This window comes from Narcine bancroftii, chromosome 13 (genome assembly GCF_036971445.1).
Source record: "Narcine bancroftii isolate sNarBan1 chromosome 13, sNarBan1.hap1, whole genome shotgun sequence".
Classification (NCBI taxonomy): domain Eukaryota; kingdom Metazoa; phylum Chordata; class Chondrichthyes; order Torpediniformes; family Narcinidae; genus Narcine; species Narcine bancroftii.
Window position 1 is genome coordinate 63,547,054 of NC_091481.1, and position 26,735 is coordinate 63,573,788.

At 43.7% G+C, this 26,735-nt stretch overlaps 1 protein-coding gene across 1 annotated transcript in view; it reads right to left on the reverse strand.

The window, feature by feature from the left end:
• Positions 1–19,515, reverse strand: part of LOC138748970 (MOB kinase activator 2-like) — a 44,091-nt gene extending 24,576 nt beyond the window's left edge. The window contains exon 1 of the mRNA XM_069909949.1: positions 19,295–19,515. Within this exon, the coding sequence (XP_069766050.1) occupies positions 19,295–19,311 (17 nt within the window). The 5' untranslated portion in view covers positions 19,312–19,515. The remainder of the gene's footprint in view (positions 1–19,294) is intronic.
• Between the last annotated feature and the right edge of the window lie 7,220 nt (positions 19,516–26,735).

Here is a 26,735-nt window from a genome sequence, read left to right on the forward strand (position 1 = left end):
CAGAGCACAAATGCAGTGAACATACAAAAGTTTGCAGATGCTGTGATTTAGTAAAAACCACAGAAATGCTGGAGGAACACAGCCGGTCTCGCACTGTCCATAGAAGGTAAAGATATCGACGTTTTAAGTCTGAATAAGCAAAGAAGAGGAAGGGAAGGCATCAGAATATATTCAATTCCTCGCCCATTCCCTTGCTGACATGACAGTCCATGGCCTCATGCACTGCCAGATTGAGAACACCTGCAAACTTGAGGAACAACACCTCATCATCCATCTGGGCACCCTCCAACCGGATGGCATTAACATCAATTTCTCTGGCTCTGTTAAACTCTTTCACCCCCCCCCCCACCTCCCAGCTCTCTCTTCCCTTTTCCTTCACAGAGCAAGCATCTATTCTCATCTCTCATCATATATCATTAATATCTTTTGGTGGCCTGGACTCCTCCCCAAGCCAGCCTTGTCTATATTCTGATGCCTTCCTGTTCTTTAATTATTCCTTGAAGAAGGATTCAGGCCTGAAACAACAGTAATATATCCTTACCTCCTATGGACGCCGTGAGACCGGCTGAGTTCTTCCAGCATTGCTGTGTACTTTTAGAGTGCAAATGAAGCTTTCCATAGTATTTTAGCTTTAAGCGTGTGGTGCATATTACAGCATTATTCAGAAAGTTGTGCTAATTTCATTCTACAAATGAAACAGCAACTTAGGTTAATAAAATAATCATCACCTACTTAACCCTTCATCACAATCCCTATAAAGATGCATGATAAAGAAAATTGAAATGGACGACTTGGATTCAGGCCTAGAGGAAGCAGTGTGAAATGTGCACAGGATGTCAAAAGAGTTGACATAGTTCATTGGCACAGCAAATAATCAAAAAGGCTAAAGTATTGTCGATGTAATTCAATATCATTAAATACGAGATCATGTTCTTTGCATGAAAAAGTTACACTTTTATCCAATGCGGTAGAAGACGTGAAAGACTTGTGGAGACAGGTTTACAAAATAGGGAAAGAGGCAAACATTGTCCAAAATAAAATAATGGTTTCATCATAAGGATTGGACTTGAGGCAAATTTGTTGGACTTACAAATGGTAAGCAGTACCACCTCCAAGTACAGGAAGGTTAATAATCTTCACTTGACACAGTACGGTTATCGTCAAATTACTCTCCAGTTTTCTATTTGCTTATGCCTATTTTGAGCTTTGCCAGGACCACTCAGCTCCAGCTACATCACAACCTTGGTCCAAAAAAGGTGTACCCCGGAGACGTAGCGAGGCAGAACATCCTCGGCATCAAGCCAGCACTTGACTAAGCACAACATCAGAGTGAAAACACGAGGCTGGAGAAACTCAGCAGGTCAAACAGTGTGGTTTTTTTTTTTAAACAAAGATAAAGATACAGAACTAATCTTTTCGGCTTGAGCCCTTCATCAAGGTATGAGCAAAATGTAGGCAGGCACCCGAACAAAATGATGGTGGGGAGGAACAGAGTCCCACAGGAAGGAGGGAACAGGTGGATAAGGGAATGAGGGCATATCAGCAAATAAGGGGAGGGGGTGGGGTTCTGTGAATGGAGAGGGGAGGGGATGGAGAGCTGGAGGAAAGAAGACAGAGGGATGAGGAAGTGAGGGAGAACTGGGAGTAGGGAGGAAAGAAGACAGAGGGATGAGGAAGAACTGGGAGTAGGCCAGCAGAAACCGGAGAAGTCGATGTTAAGGCCATTCGGTTGGAGCCCGAATGTTGGTTGTGCATCTTTATTTTTGCTAATGTAAAGTACACCCTGCTGAGTTTCTCGAGCGTGGTTTTTATTTCAATCATGGGGCCGGTTGACTTCTTAAACAACATCGAAAAGCCTTGGCAAAACGTCCCCCAAATCCAGGGGATGACGACTAATCAGAAACCTAAATGAGCCAACCACGTAACAAAAGGACGTCGGAGTTGACAATAAGTTTATTGGCCATAAAAACTGTACATGTTACATATGCTCCTAAATTCTTACTTGCTGCATCTGAACAGGTACGTTATTTTTTTTAAATGAACGTAGTGTACAAAGAGACAAAAAGTACAAAAAAAACCTATCCTTGTGCAAAAGAAGAGACAGCAATGGTGCAGTCAGTTCTTTTGTAGTTCCTGCTTGATAAATGTCGAAAAGAAATGGTCCTTGAACCCGGAGATGCTGGTCTTCAGGCAGCAGCAAGAAGAGATTGTGACCAGGGTAATAGGGGGGCCTTTATGATCTGGAGGCAGCAGCTCACATTGACACATTCAATGGATTGGGAGGTCGGAGACTGCAATGGACTTGGCTCTGTTTGCTACCTTTGGCAGCTTTTTTGCGTTCCTGTGCCGTCAAATTCTCAAACCACGCTGGGACCTGTCAGTATACTTTCCACACTGCTCCTGCAGAAGTCTGTTGAAGTATTTTCTGACTTTCCAAATTTCCTCAGAAAGCTGGCTCTGGGAGACGTCTTCTGAAACATGAACTCTCAGGAACATGAACATTCTAACCCTCTCTACCTGAATTCCATCACTGCTGACAAGTCCTTGGTCCCACACCTTCTCCTTCCTAAAATTATCAACAAGCTCCTTGGTCTTGGTGATGTTGAGAGAGGTGGCCCTCTTACACAGAGATCCCACTAAATTGATGTGTCAGTGGCCAGGTTGGGTCGGATCGAAGCGTTCACAATGAACCGAGAAAAGCCAGTCAGTGCGACCTTTTACATAGGGACCCGGCATCCCAGTGCAAAAGGAGGCGGGACCTGCAGCTCTGATACTACTGGGATGAAAATGACCCCCCCCATACAGTGTTCACACAGGTTAATTACCATCTTTCAAAAGCAGTGCAAAAGGGCCTAAAGACTACTGTTATGGCACCTCTCAACCAGATTCTCGATTTCCATTGTGCATTCTGACTCCAGTAATTTGGCCAATACAGTGAATTTATAGATTGAATTGGAGCCAAACTTTGCCATGGAGTCATCGAGTGTACAGGGTTTAGAGTAGGTTACTTCGCACACAGCCTTGGGGTGCCCCTGAATTGATGGTCAGTAGGAGATGATGTGGCTGAATCTCACTGACTGGGGTCTGTCAAGTCGAGGATCCAGTTGCAAATGGATGAAGAGTCCCAGATCCTTCAATTTGGTCACGTACTGTTATCACGATGGTGTTGAGCACTGAGCTGTCGTCCATGAACAACAGCCTGATGTGGCCTAGGGCAGAGTGGAGAGTGGGCATCCTGCAGCAAATGACCCATACAAACTCATATCTCGAAAGCCCTTCTAGCATTTTCAGGCATGATGGAATATTCTCTGCAACATCTCTGAAGAAAACTGACCCCAATCTGGACACATTCACCTATCCATCACCTTAAACATTCATTCTCTCCATCATTGCACCACTCCTCAAGGTCTTGGAAGTTGGCAAGCAACTCGAGTGACAAATGTTGAAGCGACGGGGATTGATCTGCACACAAGAAAACTGAAATGATTATAACAAACAGATCTCGGTTTTGTATGGGTTAAATTCAGTGCTAAATTCAGTGCAGTCAAAGCAGAGAACACTCCTGGCTACACAGGTGGTAAGGTAATCTGAAACCCACAGTTAAGGCAAACTCTGAATAGATGAATTCCAATTGTTAAAAAGCCAAATTTACAAAAATCTGCTCAATTTTGGGGTCTAAATCTGAGAAGCCAACCCACATCCTGCTAGAAGTAAATACCCATTTTCAGGTAAATGTGTGCATTTTATATTTTCTAAACAAATGTAATTTCAAGGCAATCCAACAAGCTTTTCCTATTTTGCTCAATAGCTCTGAGTGGTTATAGAAAATGCAATGCCGTGATCTAGTCTAGTTAATGTTTGATATCGCCTACAACCTACTTTGCACAAGACTTCACCTTTGATCATGGACGACAAGAATTGATCCTAACAATGATTGCACAAACCTCTGGATACACCAGGGCTTCACACAAGCTTGAGATCAAGCCAGACAAAAGAGAAAAAAAAGTGACCCCCAACCCTCAAGTCTTTGTCCTTCACATTAGTTCAGAAAAGCAACATTGGTTGGAAGATAACAAGAACTGAATGAAAACACAATCCATCAGTTTTGGCAGAATCTCCCGCAGTGTGGGTTTCAAAATCTGAGATGACATAACAGCAATTTATTTACTTTTTAAATTTTTATCTCCGATCTTCTTTGCTGCTTGCAAATGATCCCCAACCACAGAGTCTTTCCATCAATTATAATAGATTCAGTTGGACCAAATGGACATTTATATTGTGACAGAAGTGCCCTTTAAGGGAACATCATCAAACAGCAGCCATATCATTTCTGGGTAAGTGGACATTTCCAAGTTAAAAACACTCAAAAATGCTGGAGGAACTCAGCTGGTCTCGCAGCATCCATAGGAAATAAAGACATATTTTACCCTGAGCCCTTTTTCAAGGTATAAGCAAAAATCAGGAAAGACTTAGGAATGGGAGGGGGGGAGGAGTCCAGACCAACAAAAGGTGTTAATTGGATATAAGAGATGAGGGAGGAATTTATTTTGGCTCAGTGAAAGGAGACAGAGGGAAAAAGGAAAGAGAGAGAGAGAAAAAAAAACAGAGCTGGGGAAAGGGTGACAGGGGATGGGGCGGTTTAAGGGAAAACCAGAGAAGTCGATATTAATGCCATCCGTCTGGAGGGTGGCCAGACAGAAGATGAGGTGCTGTTCCTCCAATTTGCGGGTGATCTCAGTCTAGCAGTGCATGAGACCATGGACAAGGCATGTCAGCAAGGGAATGGGATAGGGAATTGAAATGGGTGGTCACTGGGAAATCCACAGTATTGTGGCGAACAGAGCCAAGGTGGTCAACAAAGCGATCTCCCAATGTGCGCCCAGTCTCTACGACGTAGAGGAGACCACAACAGGAGCACTGGATGCAACAGATGGCCCCTGCAGATTCGCAAGTGTTGCTTCACTTGGAAGGACGGTTTGGGGCCCCGAATACGAGATCGGCTGAGTTCCTCCAGCATTTCTGTGCTTTTACTACAAATCACAGTATCTGGAGACTTTTGTGTTTCTCCCCATTTCCAAGGTAAGATTCTGAAGATGAATGCAAACTTTCCAAAGTCTAACTCTGATTTGTAACCAGGATAGTCAACAGATAACTGATATAATTACACAAAAAAATTGATCCAGATTCATAATTTCTTTGTGGTTAGTCATATAAACAAGGCAGCCTATCAGACAGACACATGGTATAAAAGATCTGAAGAGGCAAAAGGAAGAAAAAAACTAAACTAGAAATCCCTTTTTTCAAACCATGGTCCTATCTAATTTACACATTACCTTACCTACATGTATTTTCAAGTATTACAGAATTTTTTTGTCATATACAATCTCTTAAAGAGCTTCAAACCAGATTAAAAACCAGATATCTAAGCTGTCAAGCCATGTAAAAAGGTGGCAAACATTATATTACTAACGAAAGCAAATCTGACCCAGGATATCACAACAATAAATCAGCGTTGACCAGGATCGAATCACTCAGTGTTCAGGTCATCTCAACGGTCGTGGATACTTTTTTAGAAAATGTATTTATTCTGATAAAGCCCAATATTTTGACAAGAATAATCTGCAAGACCAATATAAAAAATCTACTGGAAGAAGTCAGCAGGCTGGGCAGCATCAGCAGAAGAAAAGGTATCGTCGACATTTTAGATAGGAACATTGGAAGTAGGAACAGGAGGAGGCCAAAAATGGCCCATCGAGCCTGCTCCACCATTCAATACGACCATGGCTGATCTAATTTATGACCTAACTCCACCTACCTGCCTTCTCCCCATATCCCCTAATTCCTCTCTCATGTAAAAATTGATCTAACTGAATTTTAAATATGTTTAATAAAGCAGCCTCAACCACTTCCCTGGAAAGAGAATTCCAAACATTCACTACTCTCTGGGAAAAACTATTTTTCCTCATCTCTGTCCTAAATCTACTCCCCCGAATCTTGACACTGTGTCCTCTCATTTTAGTTTCCCCGACCAGCTCAAAAAACCTTCCTACATCTATCCTATCCATACCCTTTCATAATCCTATATGTTTCTATCAAAACTCTTCATCGAGACTTCAAGTTCCCATCCAAAACATGAAGTCCTTTTTCTCCCACAATTGCTGCCCTGCAGCTGAGTTCTTCTGGCAGATTGTTTTGCTCCAGGTTCCAACATCTGCAGACTCCTGTAACCTACAACACCACTGATCCAATTGCCTTTGTGAAAAGAAATTGTTGCAGATGCTAGGAAATCTGAAATAAAGGAAGGGATTTCTTAAATTTCATCACAGCAGGTACAGCATGAACCTGTTTTTCTTACTTCAGTGATTTAAAGACCTGCTGTGTGTTTTCCAGCAAATTTGCCTTATTTGGTTCTCGATTAATTATTTTATATTACGTGTAGATACAACTGGCTGGGGCATAGACATTGAATAGAAAGATGTTAGAATAAAAAAGACTTTTACATTTTGCTTGATTCAGTCCACTTTAGATAAATTGCAAGAAACAGGAGCAGAAGCAAGTCCTTTGGCCATTTAAGCCTAATCCATTATTAAGCCTAATCACAGTTTGGCGGGCAGCAGCCTCCTTTGAAGAAGACCGCAGAGCCCACCTCACTGACAAAAGGCAAAGGAGGAAAAACCCAACACCCAACCCCAACCAACCAATTTTCCCTTGCAACCGCTGCAATCGTGTCTGCCTGTCCCGCATCGGACTGGTCAGCCACAAACGAGCCTGCAACTGACGTGGACTTTTTTACCCCCTCCATAAATCTTCGTCCGCGAAGCCAAGCCAAAGAAGAAAAATTATTGATCAAGGTTATTGGTGATCGTCTACCTTGGCGCCATTTCCCTGCAGCATCCCCACGTCCCTCCTTTATGCAGAAATCTATTTACATTTGTATGAAAAGGGCCGATAAGTCAGCGCGCAGGAGGGAAATTGAAAACGGCTGAATGTTGTACCAACAACCTCGCTCTAAATGTCACAAAGACCAAGGAGCTGATTGTGGAAGGGGAAACCAGAGTGATCATTGAGAGATCAGAGGTGGAGAGGGTGAGCACATTTAAATTCCTAGGAGTCCCCATCTCGGAGAACTTTCCCTGGAACCCACATACCAATGTCTTAATGAAGAAAGCACGTCAGCGCCTCGACTTCCTCAGGAGTTTCGGAATGACGTCAGAAACTTGGCAAATTTCTACAACTGTGCAGTGGAAAGAGTGCCTGCTATGGGGGCAGCGATATCTTTGAGCAGAAGGCCTTGCAAAAGATACTGGACACAGGACATCACAGGCAAATCCCTCCCCACCATCGAGAACATCTACAGGGAACACTGCCGTCGGAGAGCTGCAGCGATCATCAAGGATCCACCCCACCCAGTGCACGCTCTGTTCTTGCTGCTGCCATCAGGAAAGAAGTATAGGTGCCACAAGGCGTACCAGCAAGTTTAGCAATAGTGGCTACCCCTCCATCAAAGACCCCTAAACAAAACTCAATCAAAGACTTGTTTAGGGACTCTTACTTTGGATATTATTTATGCAAGGCACATGGAGGCAAAAGATCAAGACCATAACAGATCACAAGTTCAAGACAACACCACCTCCCTTCCAGACAGATGTAACATCTATGCACAGTTCGATGAGAAGAACAGGATCACGCCGAAGAAAGCTGTTCCCCCTGATGAACGAACCCCCTGCACAGCAGCAGTTGAGCGAGGAGAACCCTTTTCAAGGCGAACCCACACAAGGCAGCGGGACCAGACAACGTATCTGGTCAGGTACTGAAGGACGGCACATACTTGACAAGAGGTCTTTATGGACACCTTCACTGCAACAATCCATCATCCCAGTACCAAAGAGAAAAAGAACCGAGTGCTTGCCGCCGATCACCAACATCTCCCCACCGAGGCCCCGCTCCTGCCAGGAGCTAGAGGTTCCCGCTGCTGCCTGCCGTGAACCTGAGGTCCGTTGCACTTCTGCTTGAAGGTAACAGTGAGACCGATGGGTCCTGGTCCAAGCTGCTGAACGTGGAAATCATTCAAAAACACAAAAAAATTGATTTAAAAATGCAGAAATCCGCAGAAACGCGGAAAATTCACATGTATTTTACCTATAGGCGAAACCATTGCACTGACAATGCTATGACCTTGTCCCTTCACTCAGTTCTGGTCCACATGGAGAATGACATCTCATATGTCAGGCTGCTGTCCATCGACTTCAGCTTGGCATTTAATCCAATCATTCCCCAGAAGCTGGTGGAGAAGCTGCCCTTGCTGGGACTCAACACACCTCTCTGTAACAGGATTCTGGACTTCCTAATGGAAAGGCCAGAACATTGAGCACTGCCACGCTAATCACAGGTACACCACAGGGCTGTGTGCTCAGCCCGTTCCTGTTAAGGCTACTCTCTCAGGACTGTATCATCAGATCCAGCTCCAACAGAGTCATCAAGTTTGCAGATGACACGATAGTAATCGGCCTCGTCAGCAACGACGAAGAGTTGCACTACTGAAAAGAGGTGGAAAATCTCGTCATATGGAATGAGAATAACAACCTGACTCTCAACAAGATGGAGATGATGATTGTGGATCTCAGGAGCATCAGGAATGAACACACTCCACTACAAATTCCTTGGCATTCACTTAACTAGTGACCTAGTGTGGACACATATCTCTTCTCTTGTCAGGAAGTAGCAACAGCGACTTGGTTACCATCATGTCAATCTTCTACAGGAGCTCCATCAAGAGCAGCCTGGCCGGATCCTTGACAGGGCGACACGATTGGTGCAGAGAATTGGATTGGAGGCCAATCCACAGGACCATAAGAGTGGCAGAGAGGATCACTGGAGTCTCCCTCCCATTGACATTATCTACAGGGATCATTGCCTGAAGAGGGCACACAAAATCATTGAGGACCCCTTCCACCCCACACACAGCATCTTTCAGCTGCTCCCATCAGGAAAGAGATACGGGAGGATCAGAGCCAGAAACACCAGGCTGAAGAACAGCTTCTTCCCACGGGCAGTGAGAATGCTGAACAACCGAAGGAATTGTTCACACTGACCCTCTGAGACACTCATATTTACTAAATAATGTTTATTTTTATATATGTATATTTGTCCTGCGTATGTCTGGTTGTGTGTCTGCATAGTTTGCACCAAGGACTGGAGAACGCCGTGTTGTACTTATGCATTCGGATGATATCGGACTTGAATCTATTATTGAATATTTCTTCTTCTGTTTTTCAGTCTGTTTATCTTTTTCTGTTTACATTTCTCTCTCTTGTATACACATCTTTACTTGTGCATAGTTTTTTTTGCACAACTGATAAGTAGAATTTTGCTTTGCCCACATTAAAAAGAATCTCAGGGTTGCATGCAATGTCATGTATTTACTTTGACAATAAATCTGAACTTTGAAATGTTTTGAATAAAATTAAGATTTACCACTTTCATCTTTAGACTCATCTCAGTCTAAAATGGCCTACCCCATACGGTCTGTGAACCCTGCAGATCATTGGAAGGTTAAAGCCGGCGTGGTTAGCATAATGCGCCAGTGATCCGAGTTCAAATCCGGCCCCGTCTGAAAGGAGTTTGTACGTTCTCCCTACGTCTGTGTGGGTTTCTTCCCTCTGTTCAAAACATACCAGGGTCGTAGGTCAATTGGACGTATCAGGATGGCACAGGCTCGAGGGCCAAAAGGGCCTGATACTGTGCTGTCGATCAAAATCTTAATTAAAATATTTAAATTAAAAAATTATAACCAAAACGTTTACCAACTCGACAGCCATCTTTTTCAAAACTCTGGTACATAAATCGTCAGGTCCTTGGGATTTGTTCTACCCTTTTTGTTTTAATACTGTTATTTTTACAAATATTTACTTCCTTCAGGTTTTTTCTCTTGCTCGTCTTTTGATTCACTGATATTTTCAGCAGGTTTATTTGTATCTTTTTCCTCCAAGATATTTCATGGGTTGGGTCACATCCACACCTTGTTAATTCTGGCAAGGAGCAACTTATTATAAAGCCATATATGCAGATGATCTTTGGTTTAAGAAGCTGGAAATTATTCACCAGCTGGAATGCAAATAGATTTATTAGGCATTTATTATAAATTATAAATAAATGCATTTATTAGGCAGTGGACCTGCTGATAAGGTCACCATTTAGCTTGTGTTCGACCGCAAGATCAACTGCAACTCTTCACAACCAGATCACTAGATGAACTGAAAGATGGAAATCATCTTTCAAAATATGTCCATAGGGATAGGCAAACAGGGTGGAGACAGTATGAAATCGGTCGACAAAATATTGTGTTGTAAACTAAAATATATGATCTCATTGAAACAAACTGCAAAGCAACAAGCCTGAGCAGGCCCTGCAATTGCAAAAAAAAAATCAAGACATTAACCCTGTGAATGCCGTGTAAGCAATATCAAAATGTTTTTAATTTTATTGAAAATTTATATTGTGTCTTTTGGCCTTTATCTAACAATTCAGAACTCTGGGAAAGACTCTGCTTTACAGATTTTATGCTGAGAGCAAGAGAGACAGATCTGAGTGGCACGGTTAACATAGCAGTTAGCGCGATGCTGTTACAGCGCCAGTGACTGGGGTTCGAATCCGATGCTGTCTGTCAGGAGTTTGTACATTCTCCCCATGTTTGCCAGAGTTTCCTCTGGATGGCTCCCACTCTTCAAAACTTATGGGGGTTGTAGGTCAATTGGTTCGTGGGCCAGAAGGGCTCGTTACCATGCTGTATGTCTACATTTTTTTTAAATGTCAAAAATTCAAATGTTAAGAACATAAAAAGATAGTTGATGGCTACTTCTTTATTGTTACCTGGGCTCATCACCATGCAAACATTTCCCTCATACAATTTCATGATTAATATGGAATGCATAATCTAATTTATGCTGCCAAAAAATGTGATAATTTTAGAGATACAGCTTCTTAGGTGGGGAGTTGGGTAAGCCTATCAACCCACTGACCACTTTTTACTTGAGAATCTCAACTGTGGTCTATTTGTTTCATGGCTCATTAATTGCAGAGAAACCAAGCTGATATGGATCAATGATCAAACCTGGTACTTTCAGTGTGGACACCTTTGAACCACTTCGGGGAACACCATTACCAATAACGTCACCGGAGAGCTCATTTTTAAAGGACGAAACAGACTTATTTTTCAGTCGACTTCCCAAACCACACCTGATATACCACTGTGAGAAATAGGTCGTGCCTTTTCGAAGATGTTGCCAAGGGATGCAAATCAACCATCCTTGCTAATTCACTCCCTAACTTCGCTTAAGGGGCAAGAAAGTAGGAAAACCAGCTGAGCACCATCTCTTTTGAATACAAAACCCATTACACACTTCAGTATCACTAAATTAATCCAATCTGCAAGACTCTTGTAAACTTCTACAGGTGGACCGTGGAGAGCATTCTGGGCGGTTGCATCACTGCCTGGCACGGAGGCACTAATTCTCATCAGGACAAGAATATCTCCATAGAGTTGTTAACTCAGCCTGCGACATCACGGGCACCAGACTCCACTCGATCGAGGCCATCTACTTGAGACGGTGTCTTATAATAGCAGCCATCTTTCAAAGACCCCACACCCAGGCAATGCCCTCTTCACTCTGCTATCGTTGGGGAAAAGGTACAGGAGACTAAAGACGAGCACTCAGCGGCACAAGGATAGCTTCTTCCCTGCTGCCATCAGATTCCTGAATGATTAATGAACCACGGACATTGCCTCGCTTTTCCTGCCTTATTATTATTTTTATTTTTTTATAGCAATGTCATAAGATGGTTCTAATCTGAATGTTTGCTCTGTGATGCTTCCACAAAACACTGAATTCATAACAACCAATCCTGATTATGAATTCCATTTACCTGAACTTCATTCTACCTGCTTCTAACACCTCTTCTGGCAGCTCATTCTAGATAACCACCACTCTCTGTGTGAAGAACTAACCCCTAAGATCTCTTTTAAATTTCTCCCCTTTTGCAAACCTGTAACCTCTTGTTCCAGACTTCCACATTCTGGGAAAAAGTCATATCCATTCCTCTGTAGTTGAATAAACATTCTACGTTCCAGTCAGCATAAACCCAATCTCCATTTATAATTACAGCCTTCCATTATGGGCGACATCCTGATTGATCTCTTCTGCTACAACATCTTTCCAGTATTGTGGTGGATCTGAAACAAAGATAATACTCCAAGTGCAGATTAACCAATTTGTACAGCTACAACATGATGTCCCAACTTTTCCATTCAATGCCTTGGCCAATGGTGCAAGCATGCCAAATGCCATCTTCACTACTCGGCCAATCTTCAAATGCCATCTTCACTACTTGGCCAATGGTGCAAGCATGCCAAATGCCATCTTCACTACTCGGCCAATCTTCAAATGCCATCTTCACTACTTGGCCAATGGTGCAAGTGTGCCAAATGCCATCTTCACTACTTGGCCAATTCAATTTAATACTGTTTTGTTTATTTTCAGGGAGCAATGGACTTGCACCCCAAGGTCTTGCGCTCCCTAGTCCGTGCTATCTTCAATCTTAAAACTCCACTACTGATGATGTAAAGTCTTAGCTTTCCAATACCCAAACTCTGGAATTCTTACTCTAAGCAAGTGGTTTTCAAACTGTCCCCCCAACCCACATTCCACCTTAAATAATCCCTATGCCATAAATGCTCAGTGATTAGTAAGGGATTTCTTAAGGTGGTATGTGAGTGGAGAGAAAAAGGTTTGAAAACCACTGTTTTAATTGTACCCCATTGACTCGTTATGTGCACGGTTTCAGACCTCCAAAGGAAATGGGCCAATGGTAATTTTTCTCAAGCAAAATATTTCAGTCACAATTGGGTCTAGAGCAGTGATTCTCGACCTTCCCACCCACTCTCATACCACTCCCTTACCAATCACAGAGCATTTATGGAATAGATGTTACTTAAGGTGGAATGTAAGTTTAGGGGGCAGTTTGAAAACCACTTTATGCCGCTGACAATATCTCTCTCTCTGCCATAATTTAATCAGATACAGTTCAATATCAAACTTCGAGTCAAAGAGCTAACCTGAAAATCCAGACTGCTCGGGGAAAAGGTTGGGCCGGAATTTCCCAATTCTTGGGCAATACTTTTAAAATTCAAATTTAAGGAGAAATAAAGAGGAGGTGAACAAGTACATTTTGATAGTTTATTCATTAGCAAATATAGCATGCTTCATTTATCAAAACGAGCAGTTTTAAAGAAAAATAAACTCAACAAGCATTGTCGATTGTTGCCACCGTGCATCTGTGGGCTTCAGCACGCACACAAAACCCCACTAAATTTAAAAAGTTGGAGAGTTTTTGAAAAATTCGGATCTTTTGGTGGTCTGGATTTCTGGACTCCTACTGTATTTAGTGCACAAGCAAGCCCATCGGGCCAACACACTCAGGACAACCAAGCTCGTCGCTTTTACCTGCATTTGGCCTGTATCGCTCTAACCATTTCCTATCCATGCTTCTGTCCACATGGTGATCACGCTCTCAGATACCCATAATGTAACCCAGCACTTTTTTTCCCTTTGTAAAGTTCTTGCAGCTACAAACTTGTAAAATGTTTATTTATGCAAACATGAAACACCTGCCGATAGGAGTTAAGAAATATGCAAATCCACTAAAGTAATGCAGTCAGGCAACTCCTTTGTGATTCTAAACCACTTCTGAAATGTCTGAATTTGAGCATGTCTTAATGATAAGTCCACATCCTGCCACATATAAAGAAAAGCTCTAAGTGAAGATAACATATGAAAGACTATTCCACAGATGGTGTATTAAATAATGAAAAGAGACTGCACAATCACCTTTCATAAGGGTATTCAATTCTTGAAACAATTATTTCAGGCAAGCTGAGATGATTTGGAAATTAATCTTGCTCCCACCCTGAAAATGCAGACATGCTGAATCTATGACACTTTAGGCCTGACCTACTTTAGCTACTGATTTCTTCGCTGCAATGTTTCTAATTTGGACCAGCACAATACGATGCAACTCGACGTCGATTTCTCCCAGTTAAATTCATGATATGCTTGGCTTCCCTCAGGCTTGCCCACAATGCAATATTATTTAATGAACATGGATTTCTGCAAATAGCAGTCAGGCAACAAGAAGTGAGCTGCTTTGTTGGGTTATTCCTCTAATCCACCTCAACAAATCCCTGTTATGGCATTGGTTTTTAGTCTAATAGCATTAAAGGTAGAAAAACAATTTTTCTTTAATTTCCCGAGAACTTTTTTTTGTACTACCAGAAAGTGGTTCCTAGCTCAAAGGAAAAAAGAATCTCAGGGTTGTATGTGATATCACATACGTACTCTGACAATAAATCTGAACATCAACATCTGTCTTTGAAATCAAGTGTGGGGCAATTCCATAACCCTTGCGGAATATCATTTCCAAATTCAGATTCGGTAATCAGGCCAGTTTCCGACAATTCCACATTTCTATTTCTTCCAGTCTTCTCCCACTACTGGATGAGTTTTTTTTTCCTTAATAATCTAGGTAGAAGAACGTTACTATTAAAAAATATTTATGGAGTTACAAAAAAAATTATAGAATTCCACTAATCATATAGCAAATTCCACTAATGAAAATTCATAAGTTTGCAAATATTACCAAAATTGGTGTTGGAATGGATTGGGAAGGTGGGTCCCAGAAGCTACATATAGAATTTAACTTCAACAAGTACAAGGTGTTATAAAGTCAAATTTGCCTTGGAGAATGTTTTAGAGCAGAAAGACCTTAGCATATTGCCAAGAAAGGGGTAACTCAGGTGGACAGGATGGCGAAGAAAGTTTTTGGCATGCTTGGCTTCATTGGGTCCTATTATGGTAATGGGCACAGCCCAGGACATCACAGGCAAAACTCTCCCCACCATCAAGAACATCTACTGCCGTCAGAGAGCAGCAGCAATGGTTAATGACCCAGCACACGCTCTGTTCTTGCTGCTATCATCAGGAAAGAGGTAGAGGTACCACAAAATTCACACCACCAGGTTCAGGAACAGCTGCACCACAAGACTCCTTGAACAACAAACTCAATCAGGCAATCATTTAAGGACTCTTACTTTTGCATTTGATTGGGGTTTTTTCCCCCTCTCCATATTGCAGTTTGTTTACATTTTTTATTTGTTTACACGTGTACATTGTGCAGTTTTTTTTTCCCTCGCATTTCCAATAAGGAGTAATTCTGCATCACGCGCAGGAGGAAGAATCTCAGGACTGTATGTGATGTCACACATGTACTCGGACAATAAATCTGAAATCTGAATGGGGTATCAATGAGGCCATAGTTGCAGCACTGCGTGGAGTTCTGGTCATCCAGCAACAAGAATGATAATCAGCAAGTTGGAAGTGGTGCAGAAGAGATTCACCAGGATGTTGCCAGACAGGAGGACAAGTTATACAGAGTGGGAGTTGAAGCTAGGTCTTTAATCTGTAGTGGAAAGGAGGCTGAGAAACAAGGTTTGTAAAATCAGAAGGGCATGGTTAAAGTGAATGCCCAGTCTTTTTTTCTAGGATAAGTATAATCTAGAATTAGAGAGCAGAGACTTAAGAGGGACTTGAGGGGCAATGTTTTCACTCAGAGAATAACCCTTAACTGGAACAAATTGGGAAGGGAAGAAGATACAATTACAATGTTCAATGGAGAGGTATATGGGTTAAAGGAATATGTTCTAAGAGGGGGATTAGGAGAATAGCTAATAGCCTGAAATACGTCTGGGATTGTCTGATCTCGGAAGCCAAGCAGGCACAGGATTGGTCAGTACTTGGAGGGGAGACCGACCAGGATCGCCAGGTGCTGTAGGTTTCTGTGAGGGCGCTGGACAAAGTGGAAACTCTCTGTCTGCCTTACGGTAATAGAATTTCATGTATTTTACATTCTAAATGTAGTATTATATGATGATATGGAACCTTTACCTTTATATAGACTACCCGTATATTTCGGCAGATAGGCACCCAAGAAAAAAGGGTTGTCTTACAGGCCAAATAGAAAAAGAGTGACCTTAAAATTCCCACCCTATAACAAATTTTCACAATCCTAATATATTTTTTAAAAAGCTGCTGTAATGTTACTCAATTTTTATTTTGGACTAAAATCCATTACCAATGTGACGCTAAACCAATCAGAATCTGGAGAGTCGGCTTTGGTGTCAATGTCCCACAATAAATCATCCTCCGTACCATCCACTGCAGTAAAGATACAACACTTTTGGAAGGATTTTTATTCTAGTCTCTCACTTTATCCCATGCATTTTTAAAATGGTTAAGATATAAGTTAACAACAGACTTTGAGTTGCTTTGTGACGGTGCTTCACCAACCTACCAGCCACACCCACCAGTTCAGTCAACACATTCATGGTCCGTCTTCTACCATTGATATGAGCTAATACCATGACATTCAGACTGAAATTGGGGTCTTGTCTTATCTGAAGATTGCCTTATCCACCAAAATATACTGTAAATGGGACTAGCCATGAATGCATGAGTTCTGCTGAAGGTTTGGTTCCATGCTGTATGACTCTTGAGAGTTAAGGTAGCTCAGAAACTACAAATGAATCCTTCTAGATCTTAACCTGGCACAAGTAAAGAACAAGACATGGCCATAGGAGGTCCAACATGGCCCAAATAGGTTAAGTAAGGGTCTGGAAGATAGAGTACAATATTGGAAAGTGGTCATCTACTTTTGAAGGAAAAATAGTAAATCGGACTAATACTTAAATGGTGAAAGATTGCAGCATTGTTGCACAGATGACTTGGGAGTGCTTGTATATGAATTGCAAAAAGTTAGTTTGCAAGTGCATCAGGTAAATAAGGGAAAGGTCTTTATTGATGGAAGGATTAAACTTAAGAGCAGGAAGGCCTGCAGCAACTGTAGAGGGTATTGGTGAGGTTTACCCTGGAGTAGTGTTCAATTCTGGTGGTCTATTGGCACTGAAGGCAGTGCAGAGGTCATTCAACAGGCTGATTCTAGAAATGAGGGAGTTAGTTTACAAGGTTAGTTTATGAGGAGGTCGAGCTGCCTGGGACAATATATATTGAAGTTTACAAAGATTGGGGATGGGGGGGGGGGGTCGTAAATAATTATGAAAGGAACAAGGGATTCAAGATGTTGTTGAGGGCAAAGGGGCTCTCAAAGGGCCCTGGGCACTGAAGGCTTCCTCATCTTGTCGGAGGTTTGGATCTGGGCTCGGGTTGCTGATGGATTGAATGGAACTGCAGTCGTGTGTGGCTGCAGAGGCTGTTGGGAAGCTGGAGGACTCTTCTTTGGTTCTCTGTCTTACTATAAGAGGTATTGGGCAATGCTAATAGCAAATATTTGTCTGGCGTACAACAGACTAAAGGCAATTTTGTATAATATAATATTTAGCTTTTATTACATGACAATAAAAAGTATCTAGTCTGAAGTTTAAAAGTCTTTGCACTGGGAAATATGTTTAGAAAAAGCAGACATGGTCTTAAGATTGGAGCAGATTTCTGACAGAGACGAGGAAGAACTGCTTCTCCCAAAGAATGAGTTCACGAGTCAAAAGGTCATGTTACAGTTCTACAAATCTTTAAGTGAGACCGCACTTATAAGTATTGTTCAGTTCTGGTTACCTCATCACAGGAAGGATGTGGAAGCTACGGAGAGGATGCACAGGAGATTTACCAGGATGTTGCTGGGATTTGAAAATAAGACTTATGAGGCAAGGTTAGCAGAGCTCTGACTTTTCTCTTTGGACCAAAAAAGGATGAGGGGAGACTTAACAGAGGTCTACAAGATTCTGAGAGGCAATAGATAAGATGGACGGCCAGCGCCTTATTGCCAGGGCAGGAACAGCAATTGTACAGAGGGAAGGGAGGAAAGTTCAGCGAGAAAAGTTCAGGGGAGGCGTCAGAGTAATTTTTTTTTACATAGAGAGTTGTGGAATGCCTTGCCAGGGATGGTGGTGGAGGCATTTAAGTGGTAGGAAGGGTTTAATTTTCTTTTTGATAGGAATATACAAGTCAGCACAATATCAAGGGACAAAAGGCCTGTACCGTTGTGCTGTAATGTTATATGTAATAGTGCATTGGTGGAATTCCCTGCCTAATGAAGCAGTAGAGGCAATCCTATTGAATGTATTTAAGACACAGGTAGATAGTTGAATAGTAGGGGAAACAAGGGCCAAGAAGAACAGGTAGATCTGTGGAGCAGAGTCCACAGGTAGATCAGCCATGACTTTAATGAAAAATGGAGCCAGACTCGACGGGCCATATTCGTGAAACACAAACCAACTCAGTGGCCAAATAGTTAATCAACCTGTATTAAAACGACAGTAATGTACTTTTATCCCCATTATACAAAATACATTGTTTGACCTGCTGAATTTCTCCAGCATAGTTTTTTCCTTCAACCACGGCATCTGAAGACTTTTGAGTTTTAAAGGATCCATTATTGTCACATTTAGAATGTAACATCCATGAAATTTTTGCAAACTTCTGTCCACCATAAGGCAGACAGAGAGTTACCTCTTTGTCCAGCGCCCCTCAAAGAAGCCGACAGCACCTGTCTCTCCTCCAGGACTGAACTTGCTTAGATCAGGCAATTTCAGGCTATTAGGCTTCTATACTTGTAGTAAATCACCTGCCTACATTTTGCTCGTACCTTGATGAAGGGCTCAAGCCCAAAGCGTTGGTTCTGTATCTTTATCTTTGCGGCATACACTGTTGGACCTGCTGAGTTTCTCCAGCATTGTGCTTTTACTTAATCAACCTGCCCTGACTGACAAATCTCCCCCCCCCTCCCCCTCCCTGATGAAGGGGCCAGTTGGGTTGGCTCCAACCTGGGGGGGGCCTGATGCACCGTGTGCCAATGCACAACCTTTGCCCCCATCACTGTCCAGGTGTGGGGCAAATCCCAGTACACATGGGGAGGAAGGCTGCCAGCGCGCATGCGCCGCTGCCGCCTGGGGCGAGGGGAGAGACGAAAAGGGACGGCGCGCGCCCCTCAAGCCCTTGACAGCGGGGGCGGGCCGGCGCGATGCATCCCGGTACTTGTAGTCCCCAGTCCGCGCCACCTCCCATCCGCTGAGGCCACCGAAAACTACAACTCCCACGGGCAGCACTGCACCCGAGGAGCATGCGTACTCAGCGACCCCCCCCAAATCCCCGTTAGTTAAAAATGCGTGCAAAAAAAGCCATTCTTTTCCCACATAAATTATAAGAGTAAAACTGGAAATCAGGCGGGAACTTACCCCATTAGCCAATCCATATGCTCTGCCCCTCCCCGCCGCCGCCAACGTATTTCTGCAGGAATAAATCTTTTGCTCACACACAGGCCGCCAAGGAAACGCCGCCCTGCTCGCCGGCGGGAGGCCAAGGCGCCAGCGCTGTCACTCCTGGCTGCGGGGGGACTGGAGGAGAATCCCGTCGGAGCCCCGAACCTGTCATTCAAACGGAGTTCTCGCAGCTCGCCGGAAGTAAACACTGCCGAGTGACGTCACCGGGCGGGATTTTTATAGGCGTCGCCGGCGCGCGTTACGTCAAGGAACGTCGTGACGTCACTCCGGCGCCCGCCGCCGCCGCCTCTTGTGGGAGGTGTCCCCATGCTCGCTGGTGGTGTGGGATCTGGAGGTCGCAGGTTCAAGCCCTACTTCAGGCTTTTGCTGTGGCGTGGGAGATGCCCTGATATTATTATTTATTATTATAATATTGCATGCAATATCATTATTTTGGCTAGGTCAGTGGTTTGTTCCCCCAGGACTTAACACCCTTCTGTGTAATTGGATCCAGACCATAATCAGAATCAGGATTTATTGTCATGAACAAGTCGTGAAATTTGGTGTTTTGCATCATAGTGCAAACATTCATATTATAACCAGCTTGCAACATTACTATATATTAAAAAAAAATAAAGAGTCCTCGAAAAGTAAGGCAGGGTCTTTGGTTCATTGATTATTCAGGAATCTGATGCAGCAGGGAAGAAGCTGTCCTTGTGCCATTGAGTGTTCGTCTTTTCCCTAATGGCAGCAGAGTGAAGAGGGCATGGCTTGGGCGGTGTGGATCCTTATGATTGCTGCTGCTCTCTGACAGCAGCGTTCCCTGTAGATGCTCTCGATGGTGGGGAAGGTTGTGCCTGGGATGTCCTGGGATGTGTCCACGACCTTTAGCAGAGCTTTAGGCTCGGGGGTGTTGGTGTCGCCATACCAGACCGTGATGCAGCCGGTCAGCACACCTTCTGCAGAAGTTTGCCAGGGTTTCTGGTATCACACGAACCTCCGCAAACTCCCAGGGAAGCAGAGGTCTTTGTTCACGATGCTGTTAGTGTTTGGGTTCAGGAAAGATCCTCCGGAGATCAGCTCCTTGGTTTTGGTGACACTGAGTGTGAGGTTGTTGTGGGTTCACCACAACAAATATTTCAGCCAGGTGAATATAATGTGTGAACTGGAAGGATGAGTCACCTGGTGAATGGGATGCCAAAGTATTGAGCTTTCGAAATAGTTGGGTTAAGGATCGTCAGAGTTCTGCTGTAATTCACTGAGGGGTGCAGTACAAAATTAAATGCATAACAACGGGAAATCAAAAAAGGAGCAAAACACAGATAATCTGTGAATATCTGAAGCAAAATAAATTTTAAATTAAATGTAGACATACGGCCCTTCCAGTCTTCAAGCTGATGCTGCCCAAATATCCTGATTAACCTACAATCCCTGGGATGTTTTGAACAGTGGGTCCCCGGGGAAAACCTGCACAGACACAGGAAGAATGGACAAACTCCTTACAGACAGCGTGGGATTCGAACCCGCATCTGCAATAGCCAACGTGCAAACAATACAAAGCTGGAAGAACTCAGCAGGTCAAGCAGCATCCATGGATATCAAAGGTCTGTCAACTTTTTGGGTCAGGACCCTTTATTGAGACTGAGGTGGGAAGGGTTAATATGGGGTGAAGGGGAGGGGCTAGGAGGTGATGGGGTATTTGACAGGTGGGGGAGGGGTTGGTGCCGAGGCAGGTAGAGGGAGATACCACCAGGGCGCTGCCAGAGTTTGAAAACCACAGATTATCTGTGTTTTAATCGTCCCTCATTGACTCGTTATATGCACGGTTTCACAACTCCAAAGGAAATGGGCCAATGACAATTTTTCTCAAGCCAAATATTTCAGTAACAATTGGGTCCAGAGCAGTGATTCTCAACCTTCCCTTCCCACCCACAGACCACCTTAAGTAATCTCTTACTAATCACAGAGCCCCAATGGGCTAGGGATTACTTAAAGTGGGATGTGAGTGGGAAGAAAAAGGTTGAGACCCACTGCACCACCCTCTGCGTGAAAAAGTTGGCCCTCAAACTCCTTTTAATCCATCCAGCATCAGTGTCTTTGACTCTCTACCATCAAGAAATAGAGACAGCAGAATCAAAATCAGAACTGCCAGGCAGGGAAGATCTTAAATTTTAATTTAAAAATGTTTTTGACATACAGCGCGGTAACAGGCTCTTTCAGTCCTCGAACCCCTTGCTACCCAATTTGCACCTAATTGACCTACAACTGTGGCACATTTTGAACAGTGCGAGGAAACTGGAGCACCCAGAGGAGGCACAGGGAGAATGCACAAACTCCTTACAGACAGGGCCGGTTTTGAACCCTGGTCGATAGCACTGTGAGCTTCGCCAACCGTGCTGCCCTCACAGGCTGTAGATCGATAAATGGTATCTCGCAACCGAGTTAACCATCCCAAAATATTTATAATTTTATTTTTAATTATATAACAATTTACGGTATGGAAACAGGCCATATCGGCCCCTCTAGTCCGCACCAATTTAAGTGATCTCCTATAGTCCCACCTACCTGCTCCCTGTCCATAACCCGCCAATCCCTTCACATCCATGCACTCATCCAACCTCCTCTTAAATTACAAAATCGACCCTGCTGCAACCACCTCTTCTGGAAGGTCATTCCACTCGGCTACCACTCTCTGAAGCCCCCTCTTATGTTTCTTCTAAAGTTTTTCCCCCTAATCCTTAACTTATGACCCCTCATTCCAATCTCACCTTCCCTCAAGGGGAAGAGCCTATTCACATATACTCCATCTGTCCCCCTCATATACTATGTGCTGTGTATTGTGTGTGCACCGTGGTCTGGAGAAATGCTGCTTCGTCTGGTTGTATACGTGCAAGTCAGGTGGCAATAAACCTGAACTTGGAAAAGATCCCCTTATCCTGGATGGTTAAAAAGGAAAATGACATAATTTCAGACAAATTCACTTTATTTGAATACTTAAATAGCAGTTTAAAAAAATACTAGAGACCTTCAATACCAAATACAAAATATCAGTAAGAAACACGCTCTTTGAGAAGGAGAAGCACCCTTCGCGCATCGAGTCGAAAGGAACTGCGGTGGACACATCGAATGCTAGCAAAGCGCCTTGCAAACTAAGCATTCGGAGGCTGAGATCCCACCAAGGTTTGGAACGTTCAGGCAGAAGATGGGACAGGCCAAGAAATCGGCCACAACAGGGTTTTAAATGCCTGCAAGAGGGCAAAGCGTTCCATAGGCAAGGCATGCTAGCACTGTAGTGAGGTTACTGAACGCATTCAAATCTCTCCCTTGGGGCATTCATTTGGTAAACAAATACAAAATTAAAATGCTCTCAGAGTAATTTTAATTATTGTTCAATAATCCACCCAGTTCGCCAATGAGGAAATCCACCATTCTTATCCAGTTGGGGTTATGTGTGGCTCCAGGTTGAAGAACAGAGTTGGTAAAATCACACAGTTAATGCTGGAGGAACTCAGCTGGTCTCGCAGCGTCCATAGGAGGTAAAGATATATTCCTGACGTTTCGGGCTTGAGCCCTTCTGAACTAAAAGCAGACAGGCGTCTCAATTAAACACTGGGAGGGGGGGGAGTGGTGGAAGACTGGGAGGGGGAGGAGTCCTGACCAACAGCCAAATTGTGTTTATTGGATATAAGAGGAAAGTAGAGAGTTGATTTTGGCTCTGTGAAAGGAGTCAGAGGGGAAAGGGAGAGAGAGAGAGAGAGAGATAGAGAGAGAGAGAGAGAGAAAGAGAGAGAGAGAGAGAGAGAGAGAGAGAGGACTAGAGGGAAGGGAGTCTGGAGGAAGAAGAAGGAGGAGTTTAATGGAAGCTGGAGAAGATGATGTTAATACCATTTGGCTAGAGGGTGGCCCTGACAGAAGGTGAGGTGTTATTCCAAGAAGAACAGAGCTATCTTTTTACCGCCTCTGAAATGATCCTGGTGGTTAGGAATTGGCTGAAGTGCTGGCTTAACCTGTGACACCCCGCCCCCGCATCCAATGAATTAATATTATCGCGAAAAAGTAAAACTTTGGACAGAGGATGGTGAGACAACTCCAGGCTTTGATGATGTCAAGATAGGAAGGGCAGGTTAAGAACCTGGCCGAGAATCCCACGGGTTTTAAAAAAAAACAGCTTCCCCACAGAGGAAAACATTGAAGGGGAAAAAGTCCATAAATTATTGAAGAAATAGATTCCAATTCAGGTTTTCATCCAAACGATGAATTCGCAAACACAGTAAAAAGTAACCCATCGATACAAAACAAGAACATCTTTAATCAACATTTAGATAAGAAACCATGACAACAATCTTCATGCAATAAAACCCACACATGCTGCTTCAACGTGTCGTAGCTAAATTAAACGCACGATAAAGCTTGGTCTATACTGGCCCAACATACAAGGCAGCTTGGGCTGGATGCAACATTACATTCCCTCTGCACCGATCTTGAGAATGAACAACCTCCTCTGTAAGAAATGTACATTTTTTTTTCCAGTTCCAATGTCAAACATCTTAGGAGCAAGGGGCACCAATTACACTGCACAACAACGAATTTGCTTCCTGAACAAATAGGGTTTTGGACAAAAATAACCTTAATACTTTCCTATTACGTACCTTTTTTTAAAGATATATTGTATTTTTGCAATTTCCTGTCATATTTTAAGTTGACTTCAAGCATACAAAACCATGTCATTGAAAATATATTTTCTGCATTCATACTTGGACTTTTTCCCTGCTGATTTTGACGAACTGTGACCACAGAAAAACGGTATCAGGGCAACTGGACTCCATCGGTGCTGGTCGACTATTGTTGGACACTGACATGAGAGGCATCAGATGCTGAGTACAAACGAAAATCAGCGGCAGAACTTCTTTAGGTCAGTTGAACGGACGCAACATGTCAGCGTCATTATACGATTAAACATGGTGAATTCAGTAAAAGTTAATTTCATATTGCTCCAAGTTCCTACGTGATGCGGCAAATCAAAAAAATATCTTTGTGATTGGCTTGAAGTCGTCCATCATCATCCTTGATCTTTTACAGGAAGCAAATCTGTTGTTGACCATTGTTACTTGCATCTGACATTCATTTCACCTCAAAGGAGACAAATTTGGGCAGTTTTCCCTTTAGGTTTCATTCTAGCTTCTAACCACTCCATTTCACACCAAGTTGATTTGTTGACCACATGCATCTGAGGGTTGGCATGGTGCCACAGAGCCAGGAAATAGTACAGCTGAGCCTTCCAGCCACGCTGATGCCCACATTGTTGGCTGTGGCCTGGGAACTCTCCAATCTGAGTCCAGGGTGTGGATTCAGATCCTGTTCCAGAAGCTAAACGAAAGAGCGAGACTGTTGCTTCCCAGAGCAGCCCTGTTGGGAATGCTGCACCGTTACATGTGGTGCTTCTCAAAGGGGAGGTCCTCCCTACATTCTCAGAATGTTTAACAGTTGATTTAAAAGACTGGCCGGGTCATGAACTGCATAAAACTAGGGTATAGCAAAGTTATTTCCCATTATGACAAGGCCTTAAATTTGTTAACCTTCTATTTCCTTCCAATCCCAAATTGTAGAAGACCCTGAACAACGTCATGTAATCAAGAATGTAAGTTTGAGTGACGCTATAATGGTTGATGAGCGACCCTTGCCCAGCGAGTGAGTCTTCCACCAGCATGGAGGTTCCTCATTTAGGTCATGTGCAAGATCAATGCCTGGGGAAAGGGGGAATCTGGTTACAGGATTGGTTCACATAATGATGCAATTTGCAGGTGAATTGTGAGAGGGTAATGCTTGTCATATGGCAGGACTGTTCTTTGGATTGGTCAAGCCAGATTGTGGCGGGGTATACAAACCAATGCAATTGTGTGTTTAGGGGTTTCCTGGATCCCTTGCTGGGTAGGGGGGAGGGGGAGATGGGGGATAGGGGGAAGGGGATTTGGGGGAGGGGATGTGATAGGGAGATTGGGGAGGGGATGAGGGATGGGGAGGGGAGGGGAGGAGGAGATGGGGAGATAGAGAGGGAGATGGAGGGAGGGGAGGAGGAGGTGGAGGGAAATGGAAAGGGAGGGGAGGGGATGGGGAGATAGAGGGGGAGATGGGGAGATGGGAGAGGAGGGGATGAGAGAGGGGGAGAGGGAGGGGAAGATGGGGGTAGATGGAAGGGGAGAGGGAGGGGAAGATGGGGGTAGATGGAGGGGGAGAGGGAGGAGAAGATGGGGTAGATGGAGAGGGAGGGGGAGATGGGAGGGGAGGGAGGGTTGATGGACCTCCCAAGAAAAGACATTCCTCAGGTGAGTAAACTGCTGATTCAGCTCTCACCCCAGAACCTGTACCGAGGATCAGCACCGATCCTGCACAAAATTCTGGTGACCTTTGTGACCACCATGACATATCCTGCCTCTGAGGTGTTTAATTTGGACCCTCGATTTTACAACATAAAACCAGGCCTTTCTGTATGCTCATTGTGTGCATGTTGAACACTTCAACCAATGGTCTACCACTTGGCCATTAATTAGCTTTCTCTGCCTTTAGAGAGTGTACATGGAGTCATTCAAATCAAGACTTCTGAGTATGACTCTCTCTGCCAGTAGAATCACAAGGCCCTGTGACTACAAGGCCAGCATCATGCCATTGGAACTATTGAACTGGAGTTTGGCCACTCAAGTATGTTTAAATAAGAGGACTCCGTCAAATATTCTTGGTATTCCTGAACACCACTTTTAAAAATCCAGCCCTACATTAGGCTGCTGGTTAGTGGAGCACTCAGGAGGGGAAAACAAATGGGGGAGTCACTCTGACAGGTGTGTGTGAAATAGCCTGCTCCATGATCTCAGACAGATGTGGGTGAAACAGCCTGCTCTCCAATCCACTGAGCAAGTTCCAGAGGAGTAGGCCCGTTGCCCTCATCCAGCCTGGCCTGGGCGTGACTTCGCACCCACCACTGGCGTTGACTGCCCTCTGTAATAGCCCAGCAAGTCACAGGACAGTTAGGGATGGGCAGCAAACGTTGGCTTTGCCAGTGACGTCCATGTCCCATGATCCAATGGAAAATAATAGGGTCTCACAATAAATATTTCAGAGTTGAACCTTGTCCTACCACTGAGTGAATTTGGACCCTTAAGCTTCACTGGTTGATTCTCGGTTTGTGGAACCTTTGCCCCTGAATGTAGTCAGATCGACCCCTTTGAGAAAATGGAGGCAGAATTCTAACCTAACACTAAAACAAATAACACAACCATTCCAAATGAACACATGGCTTCCCTCAATGCTGCATCAACCTCGATATGCACACATCCACCCACCCCCATCCCTGTATAAAAAACAATCAAAAAGAATCCTAAAGAGGCCATTCGTCCCAGAAATCTGCTACCTCCAAAGAAGCATC